Source organism: Camarhynchus parvulus, chromosome 2 (assembly GCF_901933205.1).
Source record: "Camarhynchus parvulus chromosome 2, STF_HiC, whole genome shotgun sequence".
Taxonomy (NCBI): domain Eukaryota; kingdom Metazoa; phylum Chordata; class Aves; order Passeriformes; family Thraupidae; genus Camarhynchus; species Camarhynchus parvulus.
The window spans coordinates 5856780-5877791 of record NC_044572.1 but is presented as its reverse complement, the minus strand read 5'-3'; the positions used below and the strand labels follow the sequence as shown (position 1 = coordinate 5877791).

General features: G+C 40.4%; 1 protein-coding gene across 1 annotated transcript; it reads left to right on the top strand.

The window, feature by feature from the left end:
• The first annotated feature begins 436 nt into the window (after positions 1–436).
• On the top strand, positions 437–20762 carry EXOG (exo/endonuclease G). The gene is made up of 6 exons (XM_030943830.1): positions 437–603; positions 1741–1890; positions 3506–3645; positions 5365–5441; positions 8419–8533; positions 19177–20762. Exons 1-6 carry the CDS (start codon positions 456–458, stop codon positions 19636–19638), a joined length of 1092 nt encoding a protein of 363 aa, XP_030799690.1. The 5' UTR covers positions 437–455; the 3' UTR covers positions 19639–20762.
• The last annotated feature ends 250 nt before the right edge of the window (positions 20763–21012 follow it).

Here is a 21012-nt window from a genome sequence, read left to right as displayed (position 1 = left end):
GGGCATCAACTGAAAAGTGTCCAGCACTTAAATGTATTAATGAGATCTTCTCTGAGTCCTCTCTCGACTGAACACACCCAGTTCCCTCAGTCTCTCCTCATAAAGGACGTGAACTTTTCTTCTCCAGCTCAAGACTTTAAAGCTCCTTTCTGACCCAAACCATTCTATGATCCTATGATTCAGTGATCCTCTGCGCTTGGAGCCCGGGCTGGTCGTCCCCAGCCAAGCTGGATGGGTGCAGTTTAGCCACTACAGTCCCTGTAGTCCCGTGAAGGAACTCATTTTATTTTTCCTCATGTATTGGGGAAACCCCGGCGGCCTCATCCCCTCACGCGGTCCCCGCGCACCGAGGCGACGCCGCCATGGCGCCCTCAGGGCTGTGCCGTGAGGGGGCGCTGCGGGGCCGCGCCCGCCCCTTCCCTTCCCCTCCCTTCCCCTCCGTTCCCGCCGCCGCCATGGCGGCCTTGCCCCGCCACCGCCGCTTCTTCGGCGGCTTCGTCTGCGGGGCCGCGGCCGGGGCTGCTGCGTCCTGCTGGGCTACATGGCGGCTCCTCCGCAGCCAGAGCCAGCCGGAGCCGGGTCCCGGGCGGGCCCCAGCGCAGGGTAAGAGCCGCGGGCAGTGGGGACGCCGCGGCCGGTCCAGGCGGGAGCGGCCCATTCAGCGCGGTCCTGGGTCCCGCAGCCCCGCTCCCCACAGCCGCTACTGTCCCTAAACTCTCTCCTTCTCCTCAGAAGCGCCTTTTCCCTCCTTCCCCCATTCCCGGAATGCCCAAATTGTGCCGGGAGATCGTGGGGTTCCCCTAGTGCTGCCCCGGGCTGAGTGGGGAGGAGGTTATCTGGGGATTCTGGGCTGCCGCTTGTAATTAGCAGCGTTTCCCTTTGCACCTGCTCACGAGAGAGTGTTGGTAGCAGGACAGGAATGTGTATTTAGTTTTAAACACACATTTCGGGTTAGATCATCGCTAAATTTCAGCTGTTGCTGCCCTGAGTTGAGGCTCGTTTATCAAGTCTGGGGTCTGGGGATTTAGGTGTGGGGAGAGATGTTTGGGGCACCTGAGGGAGTGAATGGTTTTCTCTACAGCTTCAAGGCTTTAAAAGTACCGGAGTGTTGGAAAGCAGAGGAAGAATGGCTCTAAAAACATGAGTTGCTGTTGGACAGATGGCTGGAGAATGATCAAGACAGTAAGATGGATGTAAATATTCCTCCATGAGAAAAAAAATTGTTGCTTGAAAAAATAATGAGAATTCGGTGAAGCTTTCATTCATTCAGCAGAGTATAAGCGTTCCCAGAGAGGGCAGGACTTGCTTGTGCCCAACTTGTAAATCTCAGTTTGTGAGGAATTTGATTTTCAGCTCCAAATGGTGAAATGTATGTTTTGATCTCCTGTGTCTGTAACTCCTTGTTGTCTGATTTCTCCCTACACATCTGAGAGCTTTCCTTCTGTAGAAAGAAAATATCTCATAGCTTTTCTTCTGCCTTCTGTAGGCGTTAGAGTAGATAGATGACTTAGTCCTAGAGCTGAGATCCTCATGTTAAAACATGATGAGAACCACAACTATTTTGGCAGATGAGAGTTTCACTGGATAGCTCTCTTAATGTATTTTAGGTCTTAATTGTGGCTGTAACCTCAAGTAATTCCCTATACAGTACGTTCACACCCACTGAGATGTGGTTTTTTCACTGTCCTGTTTATGATCACATTTCATCTTTGGATGGTTTTCTGTTTATTTTTTCCTTAGAACCAATAGAAGAGGCTCTGCTGGAAAGATATGGATTTCCTGAGGCTGGAACAGAGACCAGATGTTACACAAATCATGCACTGTCTTATGACCAGGCAAAACGGGTGCCTCGATGGGTGATTGAACACATTTCAAAACAAAAGATGCTGGGTATGTAGGTGTTTATTTGTTGCAGTAATAAGCAGACAGGACTCAGTTTCTTCATGCAGAAAAGCCAATCTTTAATGTTACAGCTCATTTTTATACATTTTTTAAGGTCTGGTGTATAACTCTAATTGGTTCATAACTTTCTTGTCACTCAGTTCATTGGTTAGTAAATGGCATTTTACATGTCCATCAAATTTCTCTATTCCTGTATAGTTTACATATTTTGTTCACTGATTCCCATGGGATAGACTTTATGTTTTTGCAGGTGGGAAGGGTTCTGTTACCAGAATAGATTGTTGTGCTAACTGACTTTCATTCTTATGATGTTTTCACATGGGAAGTTACAAGCTAACTGCTAGCTTAGCTAGAGTAGCAGGGCCTAAACCATATATTATAAGGCCTTGCTTTTATAATATCTCTACCTGTGTACAACATTTATCTCCTTACATTTGTGATGCTCTGAATGGGATTTGCTGCTCACAGGAGTTGGACCTTGGAGTAGTCAGGGAGAAAAGTCCTATAAGTGATCTCAGGGAGGGAAGCTCAACTTGAGTTTTTATAACAGGAATGGAGAGAAGATGAAACAATGAAAATTAACCTTTCCTTACTTGATTTGGATCTGCAGAGTTGCTTGAGTGCATAAAAATGGCTCCTGCTTCCTTAGCAGTGCAGTTCTGATGTCCAGTTTATGTCAGTGGTAGGCAGAGCTTTTAATGTACAGATCTTAGAGATTTGCTCAGAATGGCAGGAGATTATCCATTTGTGAGATAAAAACTGAGCAAAGGGCATCAATTGTTCAGAGCTAGATAGGGCATTAGCTCCTCACTGCAGCCATTATTTATTCTGATGCAATTCTCATACTCTCTCCCTGTTCTTTATGCAAGACAGAGGCTCAGTGATTTTTTGCTGTCAGTGGTGAATGAAATATGAGTGGTATTCAGTCATTGTAAATTAAGTTTATAGCATTAGTTCAGTTTTTATAAGGCAGATTATTAGTAATGGAGGTAATCATGTAATTGTAAAATGCTTTATGAAAGCAATAGCCCTCTAAATATATCTAAATCACTGTCTTCAAATTACCTTTGAAAATTAAAAGCAAATCTTGAAAACATTATGACCAACCCTTAAGTAGCATCATTGATCCCACTTTTTTCTGAGAAGAAAACAGTAATTTCAGGCTTACTTTCAAGTGGGCCTTAACAGCTGAACTGTTAAACTGTTTTCCAGATAATCAGATACAACTAACTTCAAGTTGAAATTAAGCATCTTGAGGCATTCAGTTCTGATTTATGTCTGTAGCTACTCAAATTGAGATTTGAGGCAGAGCTGTTTTGTTGGGGGAAGACTGAAAAGTCATGATGCAAAACCCCATCTATTTTATTGGTAAGTAAGAACTTAAATATTTAAAACACATGGCAGAAAAAAATTAGTGTTGCCTTTAAATGAGATGTACAGAATTCAGATTAATGTACTGAATCCTTAAGCATGTAAAGGATTTACAAAGGATGTAAATCCTTAAGCATGGGTCAACTGGCAAGATATGACAGAATTAGATCTTTTTGTCTTGTGATTATGATGGTTTCATGATAATCTTACCATTTAGTGTGTTTTTATTCAGGTGGTGCAGATCGAAGGCACTGTAAATTCAGACCAGACCCTAACATCCCTCTGATGTTCAGTGCTGTCAATGAAGACTACCTTGGCAGTGGATGGTCACGAGGACACATGGCACCAGCAGGAGATAACAAATTTTCAACAGTAGGACTTTTTCTCCCATCTTTTTAATTTGTGTTTATCAGCTGGAAAGGGTCAAAAGACCCTTTAGAAGTAATATGCAATGTTCCTTTTGCAGTTTGTTTTGAGGTGGAGCATGATGTCATTATTGATGCACAGAGCTGGATTTGGAGTTACAAGGTCTGTTCCTGGCTGAGCAGTGTAGGATGCTCTCACAGGCATCTAAATCAGATGCATGCTCTGGTGGCATAGCTCTCTTCATTAAATCACACCTACATCAGCTTGTTTGGCAGAGGTGATGTCTTGAACAGTGTGGTGTTAAGCAGGTTTTCTCAGCCTCTTGCATGTCACATTGTCTACCTGTAAAATGAAGATGATAATCTTCACCAAGAAAACCCTGCAAGGTTTCAAAGCTCAGTTAAAGGGAGACAGGGACAATGATGTCATTGTGGCCAGCAGCTGCTGAGATATTTAAGGCTAGATTGTGCAAAGCAAAGATGCTGTTAAGTACTGTTCTGTATTGGCAAGGGGATTGCCTGGATGATTTAAAAGGCTTTTTCCTTCCTTGCAGTGTGTATGAGGTAAATTAGACCCTTTTGCCATAGTTCTTTCAGTCTATAAAATGTCTTCACCTGCCATCTATTCAAGCTGTAAGAGAAGCATGCCTTAATGCCTTGGCTGACTCACAAAGCAGCTTTGAATTTATTGGATCCTCTTGTGAAATGTGCCTAATGCAGCAATTTGTTAATTAAGAAGCAGTTTGAATTTGTATTTCTCCAGACAGATAGTACTCAGTGGGGTGGAGTGACAGCACGGTGGCATGTGGTAAATGAAAGAATCAGTAGTTTTATTTCAATTGGAAATGTCTTTGTTGTTATTTATTTGTCATATCTGGGGTATTTTTGCTGGTGCACAGAGATCCTGGACCTGGTTTGAAATGCAGTGAGATGATACAGTCTTGCAAATAATGGATTGCAAAAATTGAATTTCGCAGTCTAATTAGTGGAGGTAGTTTGCTCATTATCCTAAGGAGTTCTGTCAGTCCCATCACTTTGCAGTAGTAGTATGTGAAAAATATTGACAAATACAGGACCTGTACAAATTCTGGATTAAGATCTTGGAATTTTTTCTCTCTCTATTTCCCTGTGTATGTCTAGTGATTTATCACCAGGTCCTTCACCTCTGGGGGTATGTGAGCTTCTGTTCAGAGATGTTTATGACACTTCTACAAGATGAAATTAAGCAGATATATGGATGTCTGACCGTTATGGTCTCATAAATAATTTCATTGCCTGTACATTATATATGTGTAAAATATTGATGAGTATATCTAATAAAACTTTTTTTTGTAAAAGAAAGAAAAAGTTAGCCATTAAGCAGTCAAATAAATGAAAAGCATGCTTGAAAGTGTCCTTCCCTTTCAAAATGAAAAATGACAAGTTGCTTTCAAAGACATTACCAAGTTGACATTGGGTGATTGTCCCACTCTAGAGGCGCAGGAATTACTTTCTCATGCTGTTTCTGCCAGGAAAAAAATAGATAACTTTGCAAGGTTTCACCTCAATTGTGCACCTCTTAATCCTAAATAATTTTGTAGGTGTTCTGACTTAGGTTTTTCTGATTTTCTGTGTTAATAGATGTTAAAACTAAGCTAGAAATGGGATTCTGATCCACAAACTGCTAAAATGTGTCTTCACTCATGATTGTTTCAGTGAAATGACAGTATTTTCTTTCTCTGTGCAGAGAGCTATGGCTGAAACATTTTATCTGTCTAACATTGTGCCTCAGAATTATGAAAATAATGCTGGGTTTTGGAACAGGTGAGAAATTACTTGTAAGTAACTAAGTGAAAAATACCAGGGAGCAGCATAAATCAAAAATGCTTTATTTTTAAAGGTTCTTCACATTCAGGTATTTTAGAGCAGTTTATCTGTAGAGGTCATAGGAGCTTTCTCTGAAATAAAAGCCAGCTCAGTCCTCTCAGTGAAAGAACAGTGTAACAACTATATTAGTTCTTTATTCAGTCAAACTGTTGAGGACATTTATTTAAAATAGACAAAATTATTGCTTCTGACTGATAAAAAGTACCAGACTTAACTGTCCTTAAGGAAGTTCCAGCAGAAGCAAGGAGAGGGTTTAGATCTTCCTCAAAGAAGCACTTGCAGTGTGGGACTATTCCCATGTCTGTGTGTGTGGATGTTGGTTCCCTTTGAATTGCAGAACTGAGTGCTCCCCACTGAGCCATCACTCTTCAGGTCTGAGGTGTTCCTTCAGGTCCTGGCTCCCAAGGAGCACTCAGGCAGGAGCTCTGTCACTTGTGAGTGCTGACTGGATTGTCTTTGAGGTGGAGTGGTTGATAAATTTAAACTTGCTTCATGTAAGATTTTTATTCTTCCCTTTCTTTGAGCAGAGAACATTAGAAAAGTAGCCTTCATCCAGTGCTTCCAGCATAGGAGTTAGAGAATGTGAAGGCTCAGAAATAGGAGGGGAAAATGATAGATTTCTCAAGGTTCACTCAAGGGAAGGTCAGCAAAATTATATACAGTGTTGTAATAAAAGTCCATCAGAACTGCATCATCATTCATCTGCACGCTGCTTTCCTGTTTTACAAGAATGTGTATAAAATCAGATGAGCCATTCAGTAAGGTTATACTGTTTTATAGACAAATAAAATGCCATAACATTTTAAGAGGGTTTTTTCTTTTTTTAATAACTCAAGTATTTGAGCATAAATTTTCCTTATATCAAAGCTAGTCATTTGTATCAATTCAAGGTAGGGAAACCCTCTTTGTTTCCCTTAGGCAGGATCTCTGCCTAATCAGGAAATCGTGGGGAGTGTTTGAAAATTTCCTCTGGCACTATCAACCCTGCAATTTAAGCAATTATTGCCACTTTTTCCCAACCCCAGCACCCTGTCCCAAAGTTTAAATTCATGAAAAAGGCAACAATGCCACTTTTTTTTTTGTCAGTCATTTCTTTAATAATAAATATTTTCAAGGATACCATATTTCACATGTTACATTGTTTCCTAGCTTCAATATTCTCTTCCTTTCTCTTGTGTTTTCTAAAGTGGTGTTTGCCCTCCTGCCTTGTGTTTTTGCTGGTTTCCCAGTTCCAGCTTTGATAGTAGCCTGACAGTGGTGGGTCAGTTTCATTTGCCAGCCCAGTTAAAAACTGATTCTCATTTTGTTTTGCTTGGTTATGGTTCTGTCATATTGCAAAATTGGATCAACTCATGAGATGAGTTCTAGAACCAACATGGAAGATGGATTAGGAGTGGTCAGCTGGGACGGACAAGGGGAGCAGTAGGAAAGGGGAGAGCAGGACTATAATCCAACAAGCTGTTAATAGTAAACTGCTGGACTGGCTCTGTGGTATACTCTAACTCCACCTTAGTATTCCTCATTCTCTTCCAACTGATATTTAACTGTTTCTGTCTTGTTTCGAGTGTCATGGTTTTGATTTCATGGTCACTGTAATCCTGTCCACTCTGTCCCTCCTGCCACCAAAAGCAGTTTGCTCCCTAGCTGCATTTATTCCCATTCTTTCCAGGTGGAGTTTGTATTTCCCTGCCATAAGACAGCCTGAGGAGCTGGGCTGCTTGGAAGCAAAGCTGGTGACAGTAGGAAAATAATGCACTTTTCAGTACACTGAAGCACTGACTTCATTGAAGCACTGAAGTCAGTGCTTCAGTGCAGCACATGAAGAAAAGGCTCATTCTTGCTCATTCTCATTCATGTGGCTCATTCTTGCTGATTTAAGTCACTAACCCAGCACAAAAGAAAAAAAACAAACTACTGGTTTTGTTCAGAGTTGACAGATAAGGAATGTTCACGTGGCCCAAGGGAGAGGTGTGAGGAACAGGAATTAGAGAAGGAGGTGAAACCTCCCCCTTTCAGAGGCAGCCAGATTAGCTGGGATAATCTGTTTTATACTCTGTCTGTCCATTACCTTTGTAGAGGACCAATGCTTGCTCACTGTGTGTGATTTCTTTAACAGTTGGGCTGTTAAATCAAAAATGTGCTATATTCATAGAATTATAGAATTATTTGGATTGGAAGGAACTTTAAATATCACCAATTTCCAACCCCCCTGCCATGGACAGAGACGCCTTTCCCTAGATCAGATTCTCAAAGCCCCATCCAGCCTGGCCTTGTTAATTTTTTGTTTTCTGTAAAATAGATGTGATCCAGGAACCTCCTTGTTTGAGAAATATTATATGCTGTAAACTGAATCAGTTTAAAAAGCAAAAATATGGTCGTGTTTCTGGAGTTACTACTTTATTTTGGAAGAGTTTTATATCTATAAAGAAAACCAGTAGAGTTAGTGGAAATGGCAGACAGAAACTTCAGAAAGAACTGTGTTGCAGGACTTTGATTCCTTGGGGATAAACACACAAATCCAATAATATGATAAACCTTTCAAAGTAAAAATGCTTCAGCTTGCTGCTTGGAACAATTCTATTTTTCCAATCCCTAGTGACCACCAACAGTATATTTCTAGTGTCAAGTGTGGGAGTAAGTAGAGAACTCAGCTATTCAGACATGTGCTAAGGCTGCAGAAACCATTTTCAGATGTGTGCAATAACACATGTCTATCTGTGAATAAATGAACTTTATTTACAGAGCACAAATGGGAAGCAGGACTTGGGCCTACATTTACCTACTTTTGTTTGTGAATCACTCAGATGAATCTGGAAAAATGCTCCCTGTCAGTAGTTCACCCTTCCCTTCATAGTGTGTCTCAAAGATTAAATCTTCCCAGCTGACTTTTCCCTGTCTGACAAATGTGTTCCAGAATGGAAATGTACTGTCGGGAATTGACTGAGAGATTTGAAGATGTTTGGGTTGTTTCTGGACCTCTTACCTTGCCTCAAACAGATGGTGATGGAAAGAAGAGTGTTACTTACCAGGTATGTATACATGTTACTGGGATAATAGTGCAGTATTAATTATTTATTTAAAATAGGTATCATAACTTGATAAAACAAAAGTTGGGCATCTTAGTACAGGCAAAATGTATAAAATGTGCAGTACTTGTTGGGACAAGATTAGCAGAAATGTTACAGCTTGCCTGTACATGAAAAAGCATAATTTAAAAGATTTTTTTTATTTACAGAGATCTATTTCATGTCCACAGTCAGCAGTAGAACTCTTTATCCAGTCAGAGTCAGTGGGATTTGCTAATGCATGGGCATCTACTTAATCAATTTCTTCATGTGCTTTAGAAAGAGTGGAATGCAAAGGTAGTATGTATCTCTCAAAACTCTACAGGATATTGGAGTGTCAGTGCTCTGTTAATTTCACAAGGAATTGTTGGCTGCTACACCATACGCATCACTTGGATGAGGCCTTGCAGCTGAGATTCTGGGCATGCCAGAGTCACTTGGAAGACTTCACTCAAGTGCAGTGTCAGTGGTACTGATACTCCCCTTCTTTTAGCCCCCTGTTTTTATTACCTGCTTAAAATACTCTGAAGATTTGTCATGCACAGTCTGTAGAAACCATCACTGACAGACAGACGGGACAGGCTATGAAGTTGAGAGGTGAATTTATTGTTGCTTACCCAGATTTACTCTTAGTAGGATTGTGTTTAGACATTTGTAAGGTTTGAGCATGGCAAGTTATTCAAGGGAGTTTTATTTTCTGCCCCCACTGCAATGAGGTATTACTGCTATGTGGAGCTGCAGATAAAAGCTGCCATAATGCAAATAATACATACTGCATTTTGCACCTCTTGAAAGAAACACTTTTCCTTGAAAATAAGTAGTTGGATCAACTGCAGCTTCAGCTTGTGAGCAATTCAGCTTCCAGCCAATTCTCTGAGGAGCAATGGATGAGCTTGCTGAAACAGCCCCTATTTCACAGGAATGTGGGAGACACAAAAGGGGGAGATGTTCAGCTCTCAACACTGGCTTGTTTAGCAGTAAGAGTTAGGCATTATTTCTCCTTTATAAATACACAGCTGATTTCCGTTTTGATGGAACTTGGAACTCGGTCATGATAGAGTATGATTTTTCCCATTTGCTTTTCCCTTTTTACTTCTTGAGAAACTGTCCCTTATGTCCCCAACCAAACATGTCAGACCTTGACTGCCACAAAATCACAGCTTTGGATTTGGGTTTGTTACTTTTGGGGGGAGTTATGCATATGAAAGTGCAATAGTAATAAGTTACCTTCTTCATGTTTAGTGGCAGTTCCAAACTTCAGCTCTCGCCACATCTTTGTGAGGGAGGTACAAACTGTGCTCATTTTTCAAGTGGATAAATAAGCCATGGTTAAGAGGCATGACCAGTGCCAGATGATAAATTAGTGGCAAAGCCAGCTTTAGATTGGCAATCATCCTGTGCCACCATGAGTGCTCACTTCACCATTGCCCTTTCTACTTTCCAGGCTTTCCTCTGCCTTTCTTTTGTCTGCCAGCCCTGATGACTGTCAGATCCTGCCACAAAATGCTTGATAACCCAGTGCAATACAAAACCATCCATACTGGGTTTAGTGGGCTAGTTTTGTACTGCTGTAGAAAGATTGAGGCAGCACACAGCTGGGAGCAGGAGGGAGATGTTCCCTCTCACTAATCTTCAGCTGAGCATTTGGCTTCCTGTCACTCAGAATGGTACAAAGTTCTCTAGGCTTACACATATCGTGCTGGGATTTGCTTCCTTGTAGCTGTCAGGATATTGCATTTATTTTTCATCCTTAAAAATATATTCATCTTACATAGCAAAGAATTAAAAATCCTGAGCTGACTTCAACATTTTGTAAGTGGAAATAATTTCCAGGAAGAAGTTAAATCATCTATCAACTGCATCTATCAATGGCTTCACTTTAATCTTGCTCATCTTTCTTTCATTCTTCTCTAGAGAAAGTGTTTACTTAGAAGAGGAAGATTGCATTTTCTGAAAAATGATTGTCATTCTCAGTCTGGGTTTTGAAATGTAAATTTTAGTATTCCACAGGTAAAAATCAGAGCAGACACTGCATCTTACTGACTTTATTCAAAATAACTTGATACCTGGATACGGTGATGAAATAATAGTGGCACAAAATGCCCACACTGTTGTGCTTGTGATCTCATTCAGTTCTTGTCTTTTGTCTTTATCATCTTTGAGTTTGATGATAACACAGATATTTTAGGAATGTTTTACCAGTTTTGGTCTTACTGTGAACTGAACAGAAGTTCACTGTGGGATTGAAAATGGTGAAGTGATGGTGTTCCTGTCGGTGTGTCACCACTTTTTCACATTCATAAATCCTTTTACTCAGCTTCCTACAGTGAGATTCATTATGTAAATTGATTTTTATTTAAGTACAGATAATGCTATCTCCAGGTGGGAAAATAAATTAATGATTTTGTGGGTTTTTTGTTTGTTTAAAATATTAAATTGTTTGCTTTGAGTCCTCTAAATAAATACAGGCAGAGAATGTTGGGGTTCTTTTATTTTGAAATTTGTTTATGGCTTAAGTTTTTGTGCTTTGCATTGCAGTTTGGGAAGAGAGACTTCAGAATAGAGGGATGTGTTGGGTTTGTTTGTTTGTTTGGTTTTCCTTTTATCAACACATACACTTAGAGGAGGAAACACAAGGTGTCAAAGCACTGAAGAGAAGTTCTTTTCAAACAGACACCTTGGATATAATTGCAGTCATTGCTATTGATTTTGGTGGTCTGGGATTCTGCCCCTAAAGGAAGAACACTAATGCTTGTGAAGGGAAGTATCTCTTAGCTGTCTTTCAGAGTGAGCTCAGCAGAGTTCACACAAATGACTTCAGACTGAAAGGGGTTGTAGTCCTCATTGTTTGGGCAGAGAAGCTGATGTGAGAAGATGTCCTTTCCTTTGTCCATGCTGCTCAAGGAGAAGTGCTGCAGTACACACCAGAGTGCTGAAACTCACAACCTGTAATCTGCCAATGCCACTCTGAAGGCTCAGCTCCTTTCTAATGTTTTTGCTCTCTCAGACAGAGCTGTGAAAAGGAAAAAAAGGAAAACACTGAAGTGCTACAGTGAATGTGTCTGCATTGATTTGTTTCAGATCCTCTCTTCAATCTTAGTTTCCTTGTTTTTGGCTAAAGGAGTGGTGAAATATGTATCTGTGGTTTTACATGCTGGTGTTTCTCTCATCAGGCATCCAAAAAGGTTATTTTTAGATCACTATAGAGGAGAAACAGAGCATTGGTCATGGCTTTGTTCCCAGTTCCTGCTTGGACTCTGGTACCATTTGCTCTTTAATTCCTGAAAGAGAATTAACCTTGAACTCCTTAGATGCCAGCATTGTTCTGTCTATTGGCTTAACTTGTGATATCCTCAGATATGTTCTGTCATTTCATCTGTCTCCAGTGGAGATTTTTATTGCAAAGAGGAGATTGATGATTGTGCTTGGTATCTGAAAAACATATTTTGAGAATATATGTAGAATAGAATGCCAACAGGAAAAATCTGTTCTGTGTCCCTGGAGAGGCAGATGTAGGTTTTTCATCTTTGTCCAGATCAAATCAAAATGACATTGTCTTGTTTGATACATTCTTGCTATCCAGTGACTGTCACTTTAGTGATTTTCCTCTGTCAGCAGATTTGGAGATTCAAATACAAGTTTTGCAGTAATTAACTACATCATGCTCAGTGCTCCACCCTCCCCATTCCCAAGGCCATCCTCGTGAATGCTAATTTAAGAAGAATTAGCTGTGGCTGGCAAATGAAAATATAGTTTAGATAATGTTTTGTTTGTTGTTTGAAAAAGACATTTTAATGTACTTTTTACTGGTACATGTGGTTCATACTCGAATAGTGTTTGTTGTTCAATTTTCTAAATTTGATCGCCAGGCTGGGCCAGAGAGGCACAATAACCATTCCAGAAGGTACAGTTGTCATCTCTGTCTGTGAGAAATAACTGGGAAACAAATTGCACTCTCAAATATGAGATAGTACTTTATGGTTTTACCCAGTTAACTTTCAGAACTAGTAGAGGTTGTCTCTTACTAAGAGACTATAGGGGAAGGAATGCTTGTTAAAGGAGGAGATAAACCTGAGAACTATTCTTTGTTTGTTGGCTGCTCCATGTGGTCCCAAGGCTACAGAGATTCCTACTTGATGTGGATCCATTATAGATGTCCCATAAACTTTATGCAAAGGGTTCAGTCTTAGATCAGCTGGTGTAAACCACCAGAGCTCTGTCAGCCCTAAATTTAGATGTGAGGTACAAACTAATGGAATGGACACTGGGTTAAGGTGGGAGGAGAAGAGACACTGAAGGTGCAGGAGAGATTATTTGGGATTGCTTTTATTTAGCACTGTACCCATCCTGGAGGTTATGCTGTTATAGGAAAAGGGGTGTTAAGGACTGGTGGATTCTTTTTTAAGTTAATCTAAGTGAATTCTGTGGAAGCAGTAGTCTGTCATCATGTAAATACAGTTTATTACATACATGATATATATACATACCCTCTTCATTAAAGAAAAATAAAAAGGGGTTGGGGCATCTGTCTTTTAATGTCATAACTTGGTATTCAGGAACAGTTTTTTGTTTTTTGGTTTTTTTTTTTGCCATCTTCTTTCTTTTTTTCCTTCCCTTTTTAGGATTGCCAAATGATTTGGCAATAACAATCAGACCAGCCATAACAAATTAAATTTTCCTGAAGTACTTACATTTGCATTTTGGAGTGCTTGGCTGTGCAGATTGTTACTATGATTTTTATCTGTAGTGTTTTCTGGTCTGTGTGTTGCTAGGTCTGCCTTCACACCCCTCAGTTCTTCTCAGTGCCATCTGACAGAGCTCTGTCAAATATTGGGGGAAAACACTCTTGGCAGAATCAGTGCTGCCTAACAAACCCAGAAGGAACGTGAGTGAAAGCAGTTAATGCTGTCACAATGATCGAGTAAATAAAGTTACACTGGTAGTAAATGGAATGTTTTGTACTGCCAGAAAGTCTGTTTCTGTACAGAATTCAGTATCAAATTACAACAAAGCTCTGGGTTGTCAAACGTGGGGTCACATCAGCAGGAATGATGTATCTACAGTGAAAGATATGATGGACCTGGTCAGTACCATGCTTGGGGACAGGAATGATTCCTTGAATTCTGTCCACCAAGGAGTGTGATGGAAGTGTTAATTTTGCTGCTGCCAGGTGGAGGGGGAAGGACTCTGTCACAGGAGCTGGGTGTGCTTCTTATCAGACAGTTCTGTTTGCAGTTCTGACTCACTTCTAAACTCAGGTTAGAGTTTCACAGAGAGTTAAGAAACAGCTACGGGAGTGTCAAGAGAATTTCTGGAGCTGACATTTTAAAGTATTTGATGGTGGTACCATCTGATGTAAGGACTCAGCAGTGTGTGCTGGTGGTTAAGACACGACTGAGAGTGATTTCTGTTTGCCAGGTTCTGAGAGAGTCACGGGCAATTGACAATCCAGAGCTGGCTCTCGCTGATGAAGGACTCCTTAGTCCCTTCTGCTGATTCTCTGCACAGTGGATTTTCAGTTTTTAGTCACTAGGTGGCAAAATACCACTTTTGGATTCATGAGCCCTTTCTTTTAGAAAGGATCTGTACCTTTGCAGAGGAAGATAATTTTTTGCAGTCTGGGAAGCTGTAACAAGTCCAGTGTAAAATTAAAATTTGATAATATTGGTTTGTGTTTAGAATTTCCAGTAATAGTAATATTCTGTTTTGTTCTCATATAATCTCAACTGTTCTGCCATTATGCTTCTTATATTCTTTTTCACTTGTTCATGGAGTTTTCTATCTCATAAACTCCAAAGTGACATTTTTAGGGATTGCCTTGTAATTTATCTGATTAACTAATGCCACCTTCATGATGGTAATGGCAGATGTTTAAACTTACTGTAGTTGCCATTAGTAGATAGCTTCATTAATTATTTTGGTATTTAAGGACTCCACAGGTATTATCAAATTTGCTTCCTCTGTTTTTAAAATCTGCCGTCAAGAACAGAATTTGGCCAAAACTGGGAGGAGAGCCAAGCTTAAGACAAATCCTCATCCAGTGACTTGGCTGTGAGACTGAATTTATCAAAGCTCTGAATTCCCTCAGGTTTAAAAAATCTTCTGCCCTTATCTGTCCCTGTGAGCTCTTTAGGTTTCTTTTACAACTGCTTACCAACATGTTTGTTGTTTTAGTGATATGTAAACATCTCTGAATGTCAGGAATTGCACACATTTTAATGACCTGCCCTCATGACAGCTGTCCACATTTAATTGGGCTTTGAGAACAATAACAAATTCACACACACTTGTGGAATGTCAGTAACAATGTCAGTAATGATGGAAAAATAATAAACACTGCTCTGAAAATGACACTATGATAATGTTACATTATTAAGAGATATGAGTTCAGTTAAAGAAACAAAACAAAAATGAAAGGAGTAAGTAGCTGCAAAAATTTAGGGCAGTGCATATTTTTACATTGAACTGATACAGACAGCAAAGCATCTGAAATGTTACATTGGTTTCCCAAATGATGATGGGAAGGAAATATATTTAATGCTATAAAAAGACGGCTTTTAGCTTGAGTGCCTTTTTTTTTTCATGTTTCATGAGCCTGTTGAAAATTCGGAAGATTAAGCAAAATTTTATAGCAATAGCAAAATGGGGATTTTCAAAGTATTGCACAAAAATTTGCCTTGTTGGCTGTTACCAGCATGGTGTGAAAGCATGTGGGACAGCAGCGATTTCAACAGGCAATTGCTGTATTTTCTTGCTTGTATTGGAGCACAAAATTCCTTTTAGAATCACAGATACTCTTAAAAAACTGCTGTTCTTCTCCAGCTGGGACAGAGAGCTCTTTCAGGCCTTGATTTCTGAAAGATCATCTGCTGCCTGTGGATAGACAGGCACAAATCAAAGTCAACATCTGTGCATGGATAATCTTGAACCATTTTCCATCCTGTTACAATAGGAGCATATGCTCTCTGCCTCTGCCAGGCAGAGCACTGAGATAAATGGGATGGTGCAGATCTGGGTAGGGATTGAGGCTGCTGAAGTTTAGGAGGAAAATCCTCTAGGTGGCAATAGGAAATAGAATTGTGGAGTTTGTTTTTCCTACCTCTTTCTTCTATTCCAAATTTCACTTTTGCAGTGTCACACTTCTTTCTTTGGGAGTTGAGCTGGTGAGGGGGAAACTCTGTGGAACAATTGCTCTGCAGCTTCTCTATTTACTCCAATAAAACAGAAGAGTGTGGGATATTACAGTGATGGAGATACTTTGCCATGCTCCAGAACTGCATTTCCTTTTTTAACAGAAATCACTGGGTCACACTGCAGAAATTACTGGTGATGCATCCTGTGCATGGTGCACATAAGTGTTAAACTGCAGAAAAAGACATTTATTCTTAGTCATGCATATTTATTCTGTCAGAGAAATCAGGCACTGCCCTTTGATGGTGTTCTCCAGCAGAATTAACTGGGGATAGAACTTTTATGCCCTGTTTTGAGTAAGGAAGGGACGCCTGTGCACTCTGCCAGTTTGGGCAGCTGAAGATGGTTTTATCTGCTTTAACACTATGAACACTCAGTGAAGTTATTGCAGTAGTAGTTTGCTGCTGTTCAGAGAAGTTGGTATGAAGCCTGTGCACTGCCTAAATTTTATGTAAATTCTCAGAAGAGAGTTTACATGGAACTGAAATGATACATAAATTACATACCTGACCATTACAGGTATGGAGTTGGATGTAGATCTACATTTCTCAAAAGGCCAGCCCTTCCTTGATTTTGAACTAGTCCTCTCTGTTTCTTCTCCTCTCTCTTCCTCGGTGCCCGTACTGTGCATAAATGTGCATTATTTTGCATAGAATATATATATTTGCATAATATTACATAAGCACCGGGTCTGTTTTCCCTTAACACCCACTTGAGGCATTCAGCGTTTCCATCTCATACCTAACTGTTTTGTGTGCAGCTCTATTCATTCCCCAGCCTCTTTATCCACCCACTCAGCCCTCAGCCTCAATCCCCAGTTCCCTGAGCTCGCTCCACATGCGTTCACCTGTTTGTTTTACATATTCCATGTACCCCCACTAATTGGAGATCCTTGTGCAGCTCCATCTGTGTGCTCGCCCTTCCTCTGGTCTTTTATGCAGCAGAGTGAGGATGCTGAGATGTGGATGTGTGTGGGAGGTGTGGAGATGGAGGGAGCTGAGCTAAGGAGGACCTGCTACATATCCTTGGATTTGTAGTGGGAAAAGTGTGCAGAGAGGCCTGGAAAAGGCAGGAATGCTGCAGGTCAGGAGATTTTTGGCCTGGAGAGACACTGAGGATTGGGGTTTAGCCCCACTGCTGCCCAGTCTCAGGAGGCTACTGCCTCTTCCTCCTCTTCCTCACCTTCCTCCCTGCCCTAGGAATGTGCAGGAGGAGGGATTGCAGTGCAGGCTCTGCAAGCTCTTTGTTCCAGGGGAGAGAAGGAGCCCCAGCCTACAGCCTTTGGCAGTGTCATCGCTGGGTGCCCTTGGGTGAATATGGAAATATGAACTCCTTATTCTCCCCTTCAGGGATTTTCTTGGCTCCCTCCCTCTCACCCCCAGTATTTTGCAGGTCCTCCCCAGCTCGAGTGCCACTGATCTCAAATAGGTTAAAGCTCCCAGCAGCATTTATTTTGTAATTCAGTGTTAACTCACCAGATACAGCAGTGTGTTGCTGCACTTGTTTTAGTACATTTGAGCATTGCCTGTGCATCAAGTCAGTTTTGATTATTTACAGTGCTGGTCCTGGGGAGGTGTAGCTCTGGTTTCACATACTCAGAATGCTAAATGCAAAGTGCTCTGACACTCAAGAGCTCTCATTTCCCTATCAACACATCTGTCATCATTGAAAGGGAGAGGAGATTTGGCATAAGGCATTTATTCTTTAACCAGTTTCAGTGACTGTTTGTCTAGGCAGAGTATTACCTGGGAGAAGGTTGGTGGCATAACCATGACAATTTTTGTAAGAAAACAAAAACCAAATAATGCAACTACCCCTCAAAAAACCAAAACCCAACCAAACAAAAACACCCCACCCTCTGAAAAAACCCAAACAATCAAAAAAGTTTAAACTACAGCAAAACTATTAAATAGCCTAATTTAGGGCAAGGGAGGGAGGTATTTTAGAACACAGTAAAGAAATCTAAGAACATGTGTTTTCCAGAAACAGGAGTAATGTTTCTACTACATTATTGCACAAAACATGAAAAAAAATTATCAGAGTTTTCCCTTTCTCCTGAAGGTACTTTCTCTGGTTTTGGTCTAACCAGTAATACTTCAGGACCAGTCATTTAAAAAACTGGCAACAGAGGTATAGGACACAAATCACTGAAAGAATTTGTAACTCAAATTTAATTAATATTGGAATAGACCAACATGAATCTTGGTTCAATAGCCACAGGCAAAATTTAATTTTAAAAATGTATTTCCATTTGCAGAAGGGCTGAATAATCAGAAAAAAAGTGTGCATAGGAAGTGTTTATTATGTGATTGAGTTATACTCAATATATGAGTGGACAAGGAATGTCTGAACTGTTGACACTTTCAATTAATGTGATAAATACCTGCTTTCCCTGAAATGGTATTTTAAATGTATCTAACAAAAACTGTCAAAAAAAATCAAAACAATCAGTGTTTGCTTTTGCAGGTATTGCAAATCCTAGAAACAGCACCAAATTGCTGGATTTTATTTACAGAATAAAATGCCTTTGTAGTTTTTGTAAGGGCTCTTCATCTTTTTCTTCCTTTTCAATTAGAATAATAAAAGCATGGATTTGAGAAGGGTACTTACAGAAGAGTTATGCAAAACTCAGATTTTTTCCATGTGTGAGCCTGTTACACTCTCTTAAGATGACAGATTCAGTTCAGCAGTAGGAAAGGAGCAAAAAAGCTTAATTCAGTGCATGGATGAGCATAACTTTTTGAGTCTTGGAGAGATTACATTTGCCATTAATAGGTGTATTACCTTGGAGTTATCCCTGGCGCAGGGTGGGGTGAGGCTGTGAGACTTTATACACTTTAAAGTGTGAGATTTGAACAGTCCTGATCCTCCACTCTTGGGGCTGCCGTTAAATCCCTGGATCCTGGTCTGAGTGACACAAGAGGAAACTCAGCATGTACAAGCACTGAAATTGGATTGTAGGGAATTTATGGAAGAAATAGGTGCATTTTCTTTGGGTAGGCTTCTCTTTCAAGAGGATACTGGGTCACTGAATGTGCTTTCTATCTGGATCCCCTCAAAAAAATGCTTACTTAGGTAAAGCAACTTTTAAATGCTACCTGGGTGTGGGTAGTAGAGTGAGAAAAAAATAAGTGACAGACGGTAACTTAGAGTTGATTTGAAATGTATATTAAAACCTCCATGGTTTGGAACTGTCAGGTCAGGAACTTTTATTGTGTGTTACAATATAAGTTATTGTTGTTACACAAAGGAGAGGAGCTCCAGAGAGAGGGGACATGAAGATGTGGTGCTTAGGGACATGGTTTAGTGGGCTTGGCAGTGCTGGATTCATGATTGCACTTGATAATTTTAAAGATCTTTTCCAAGCAAAAGAATGCTATGATTTTTTATCTCTAACAGTCCTTTCCTTTTGGCAGGTGATTGGAAAGGATGATGTGGCTGTCCCATCCCATCTGTACAAGGTGATCCTGGCCAGGAGGAGCAGAACATCCTCAGAGCCCCTGGTGCTGGGGGCTTTCGTGGTGCCAAACGATCCCATCGGCTTCAGCCACCAGCTCACTGACTTCCAAGTCAGCATTGAAGACCTGGAAAGAATGTCAGGTTTAGTTTTCTTCCCCCAGGTGGACAAGACCAAAGATGTGAAAAATATCTGTGAGGTGGATACCTGCAAACTGATGGGCTTCAAGGAATTCACTCTGTACATCACTGCCCGCAAGGTGCAGAGCGCCCGGACGCTGCGCCGGCTGGAGAAAGCCATGGCAGAGCTGCAGGAGGCAGGAATTGAGCCTGATGAGTATCTCCTGAAGCTTTACAAGAAGAAGGAGGAAGAACTGCTGCAGGAAAAACCAGTAGCAGCTAGAGAGGGGAGAGCTGGCTGAGTATTCAGGAAGTTGTTTGGGTTTTTGGAAAGGGGAACTGAAGGCAGATGTGAAGATGACGGCTCCTTGAATCATCCTTTTTTGAGTTGTGAGAACAATAAAGAAATATTTGGAAGCTGATGGGCTTGGAATAATGCTCATTCTTGTGTAACACAATGCAAACACATGGTTTGCTGCACTGCTTAGACATGGGATGTGTAAATGACCCTTTTCTGGCCTGAGTAGATCACTGGACCTCCAGGAAAGGCTTTGTGCTATTTTCCACCTGGCACATCAGACTTGGGATTTGTGTGGAATCTCTTCTAGGAATATCACAAAAATAGACAGTAGACACCTTGGGAGTACAGCTGGAACGTGTTTAAATGGAATTCCACCCACAAATCTCTCTCACTGCAGTGCTGTAGAAGCAATTGTACTTTCTGGAATATTTTGAAAATTAATTAAAAAACGTTTAACACTCTCTTATTAGAGACATGTAAGACATAATCTGGTCTTCCCTTAGTTGTATTAACCAAAACCTCTCCTGATCTTGTGTGCTTTGGATACTTCAGCATGTCAGGAGCTCACAATTGTTATCATTTGCAGCAAACTTAGTTCATCATGTATACTTCTGCAATTTTTTGGTAAGAAAACCCCAATAGAACTAAAGTTTAATCAAGTGCCTACCAGTGTAGTTTGGATTTTCACAAATTAGTGTAAGCTTAGTATTTAATTTTCACCACTAAATTTTGATAAACATGTTTTCTTGCATATTGTTTGATCTCAGACGTGAGCATTACTTTCTTTTTGTTGTCATAGTCACTGGCTTTTTTCTCAACATCTGCCTTTGGACTATAAACTGTACAACAAAACTTGTATGTTGACTCAAAAAGCATTTCCAGTTCTTTTTCAGTGGCAACTGATGTTTATTTGATTTGCATCTACTTGAAAGATTAAATTAATTTTTTTTTCATTAGTTTCGTACTTTATTTGTGCAACTCACTGTGACTCTGACATCTTACATCTGGAGAGAAAGAATAAAATCTGGAAATACTTAGAATTTTTTTTGATGGTGAGAATTGATAGACATTTGGAGTGTGTGCCATAAAAACACCTTCAGTCGTTTTCACATGAAAGAAGGGTCATGTAGTGCCTGGCTGAATGGGGCTGTTTTCATAAAGGATGAGTCAGGAGCATTATTTGGATGCTGTGAATCATCAGCTGGAGGTTCTAAGAACTCTGTGGTTTCCTTCTTCTCTGCTCAGTTGCAGTATCCCAAAGCAGATCACTTCATAAAGCAAGCCACGGTTCCCATGACACTTTTGTGTTTGCCAAGAACATGTACTCAAAATCCAGACATTTAAATCCAGAGAAATGTCACTAGCTAAGGACATC

Excerpts from the sequence above, each read along its gene's own strand:
- EXOG (XM_030943830.1), top strand. The coding sequence starts at position 456 with ATGGCGGCCTTGCCCCGCCACCGCCGCTTCTTCGGCGGCTTCGTCTGC. Across the intron at positions 3,646-5,364 it reads GAGATAACAAATTTTCAACA|AGAGCTATGGCTGAAACATT; the intron begins GTAGGACTTTTT and ends TTCTCTGTGCAG. Across the intron at positions 5,442-8,418 it reads AATGCTGGGTTTTGGAACAG|AATGGAAATGTACTGTCGGG; the intron begins GTGAGAAATTAC and ends AATGTGTTCCAG.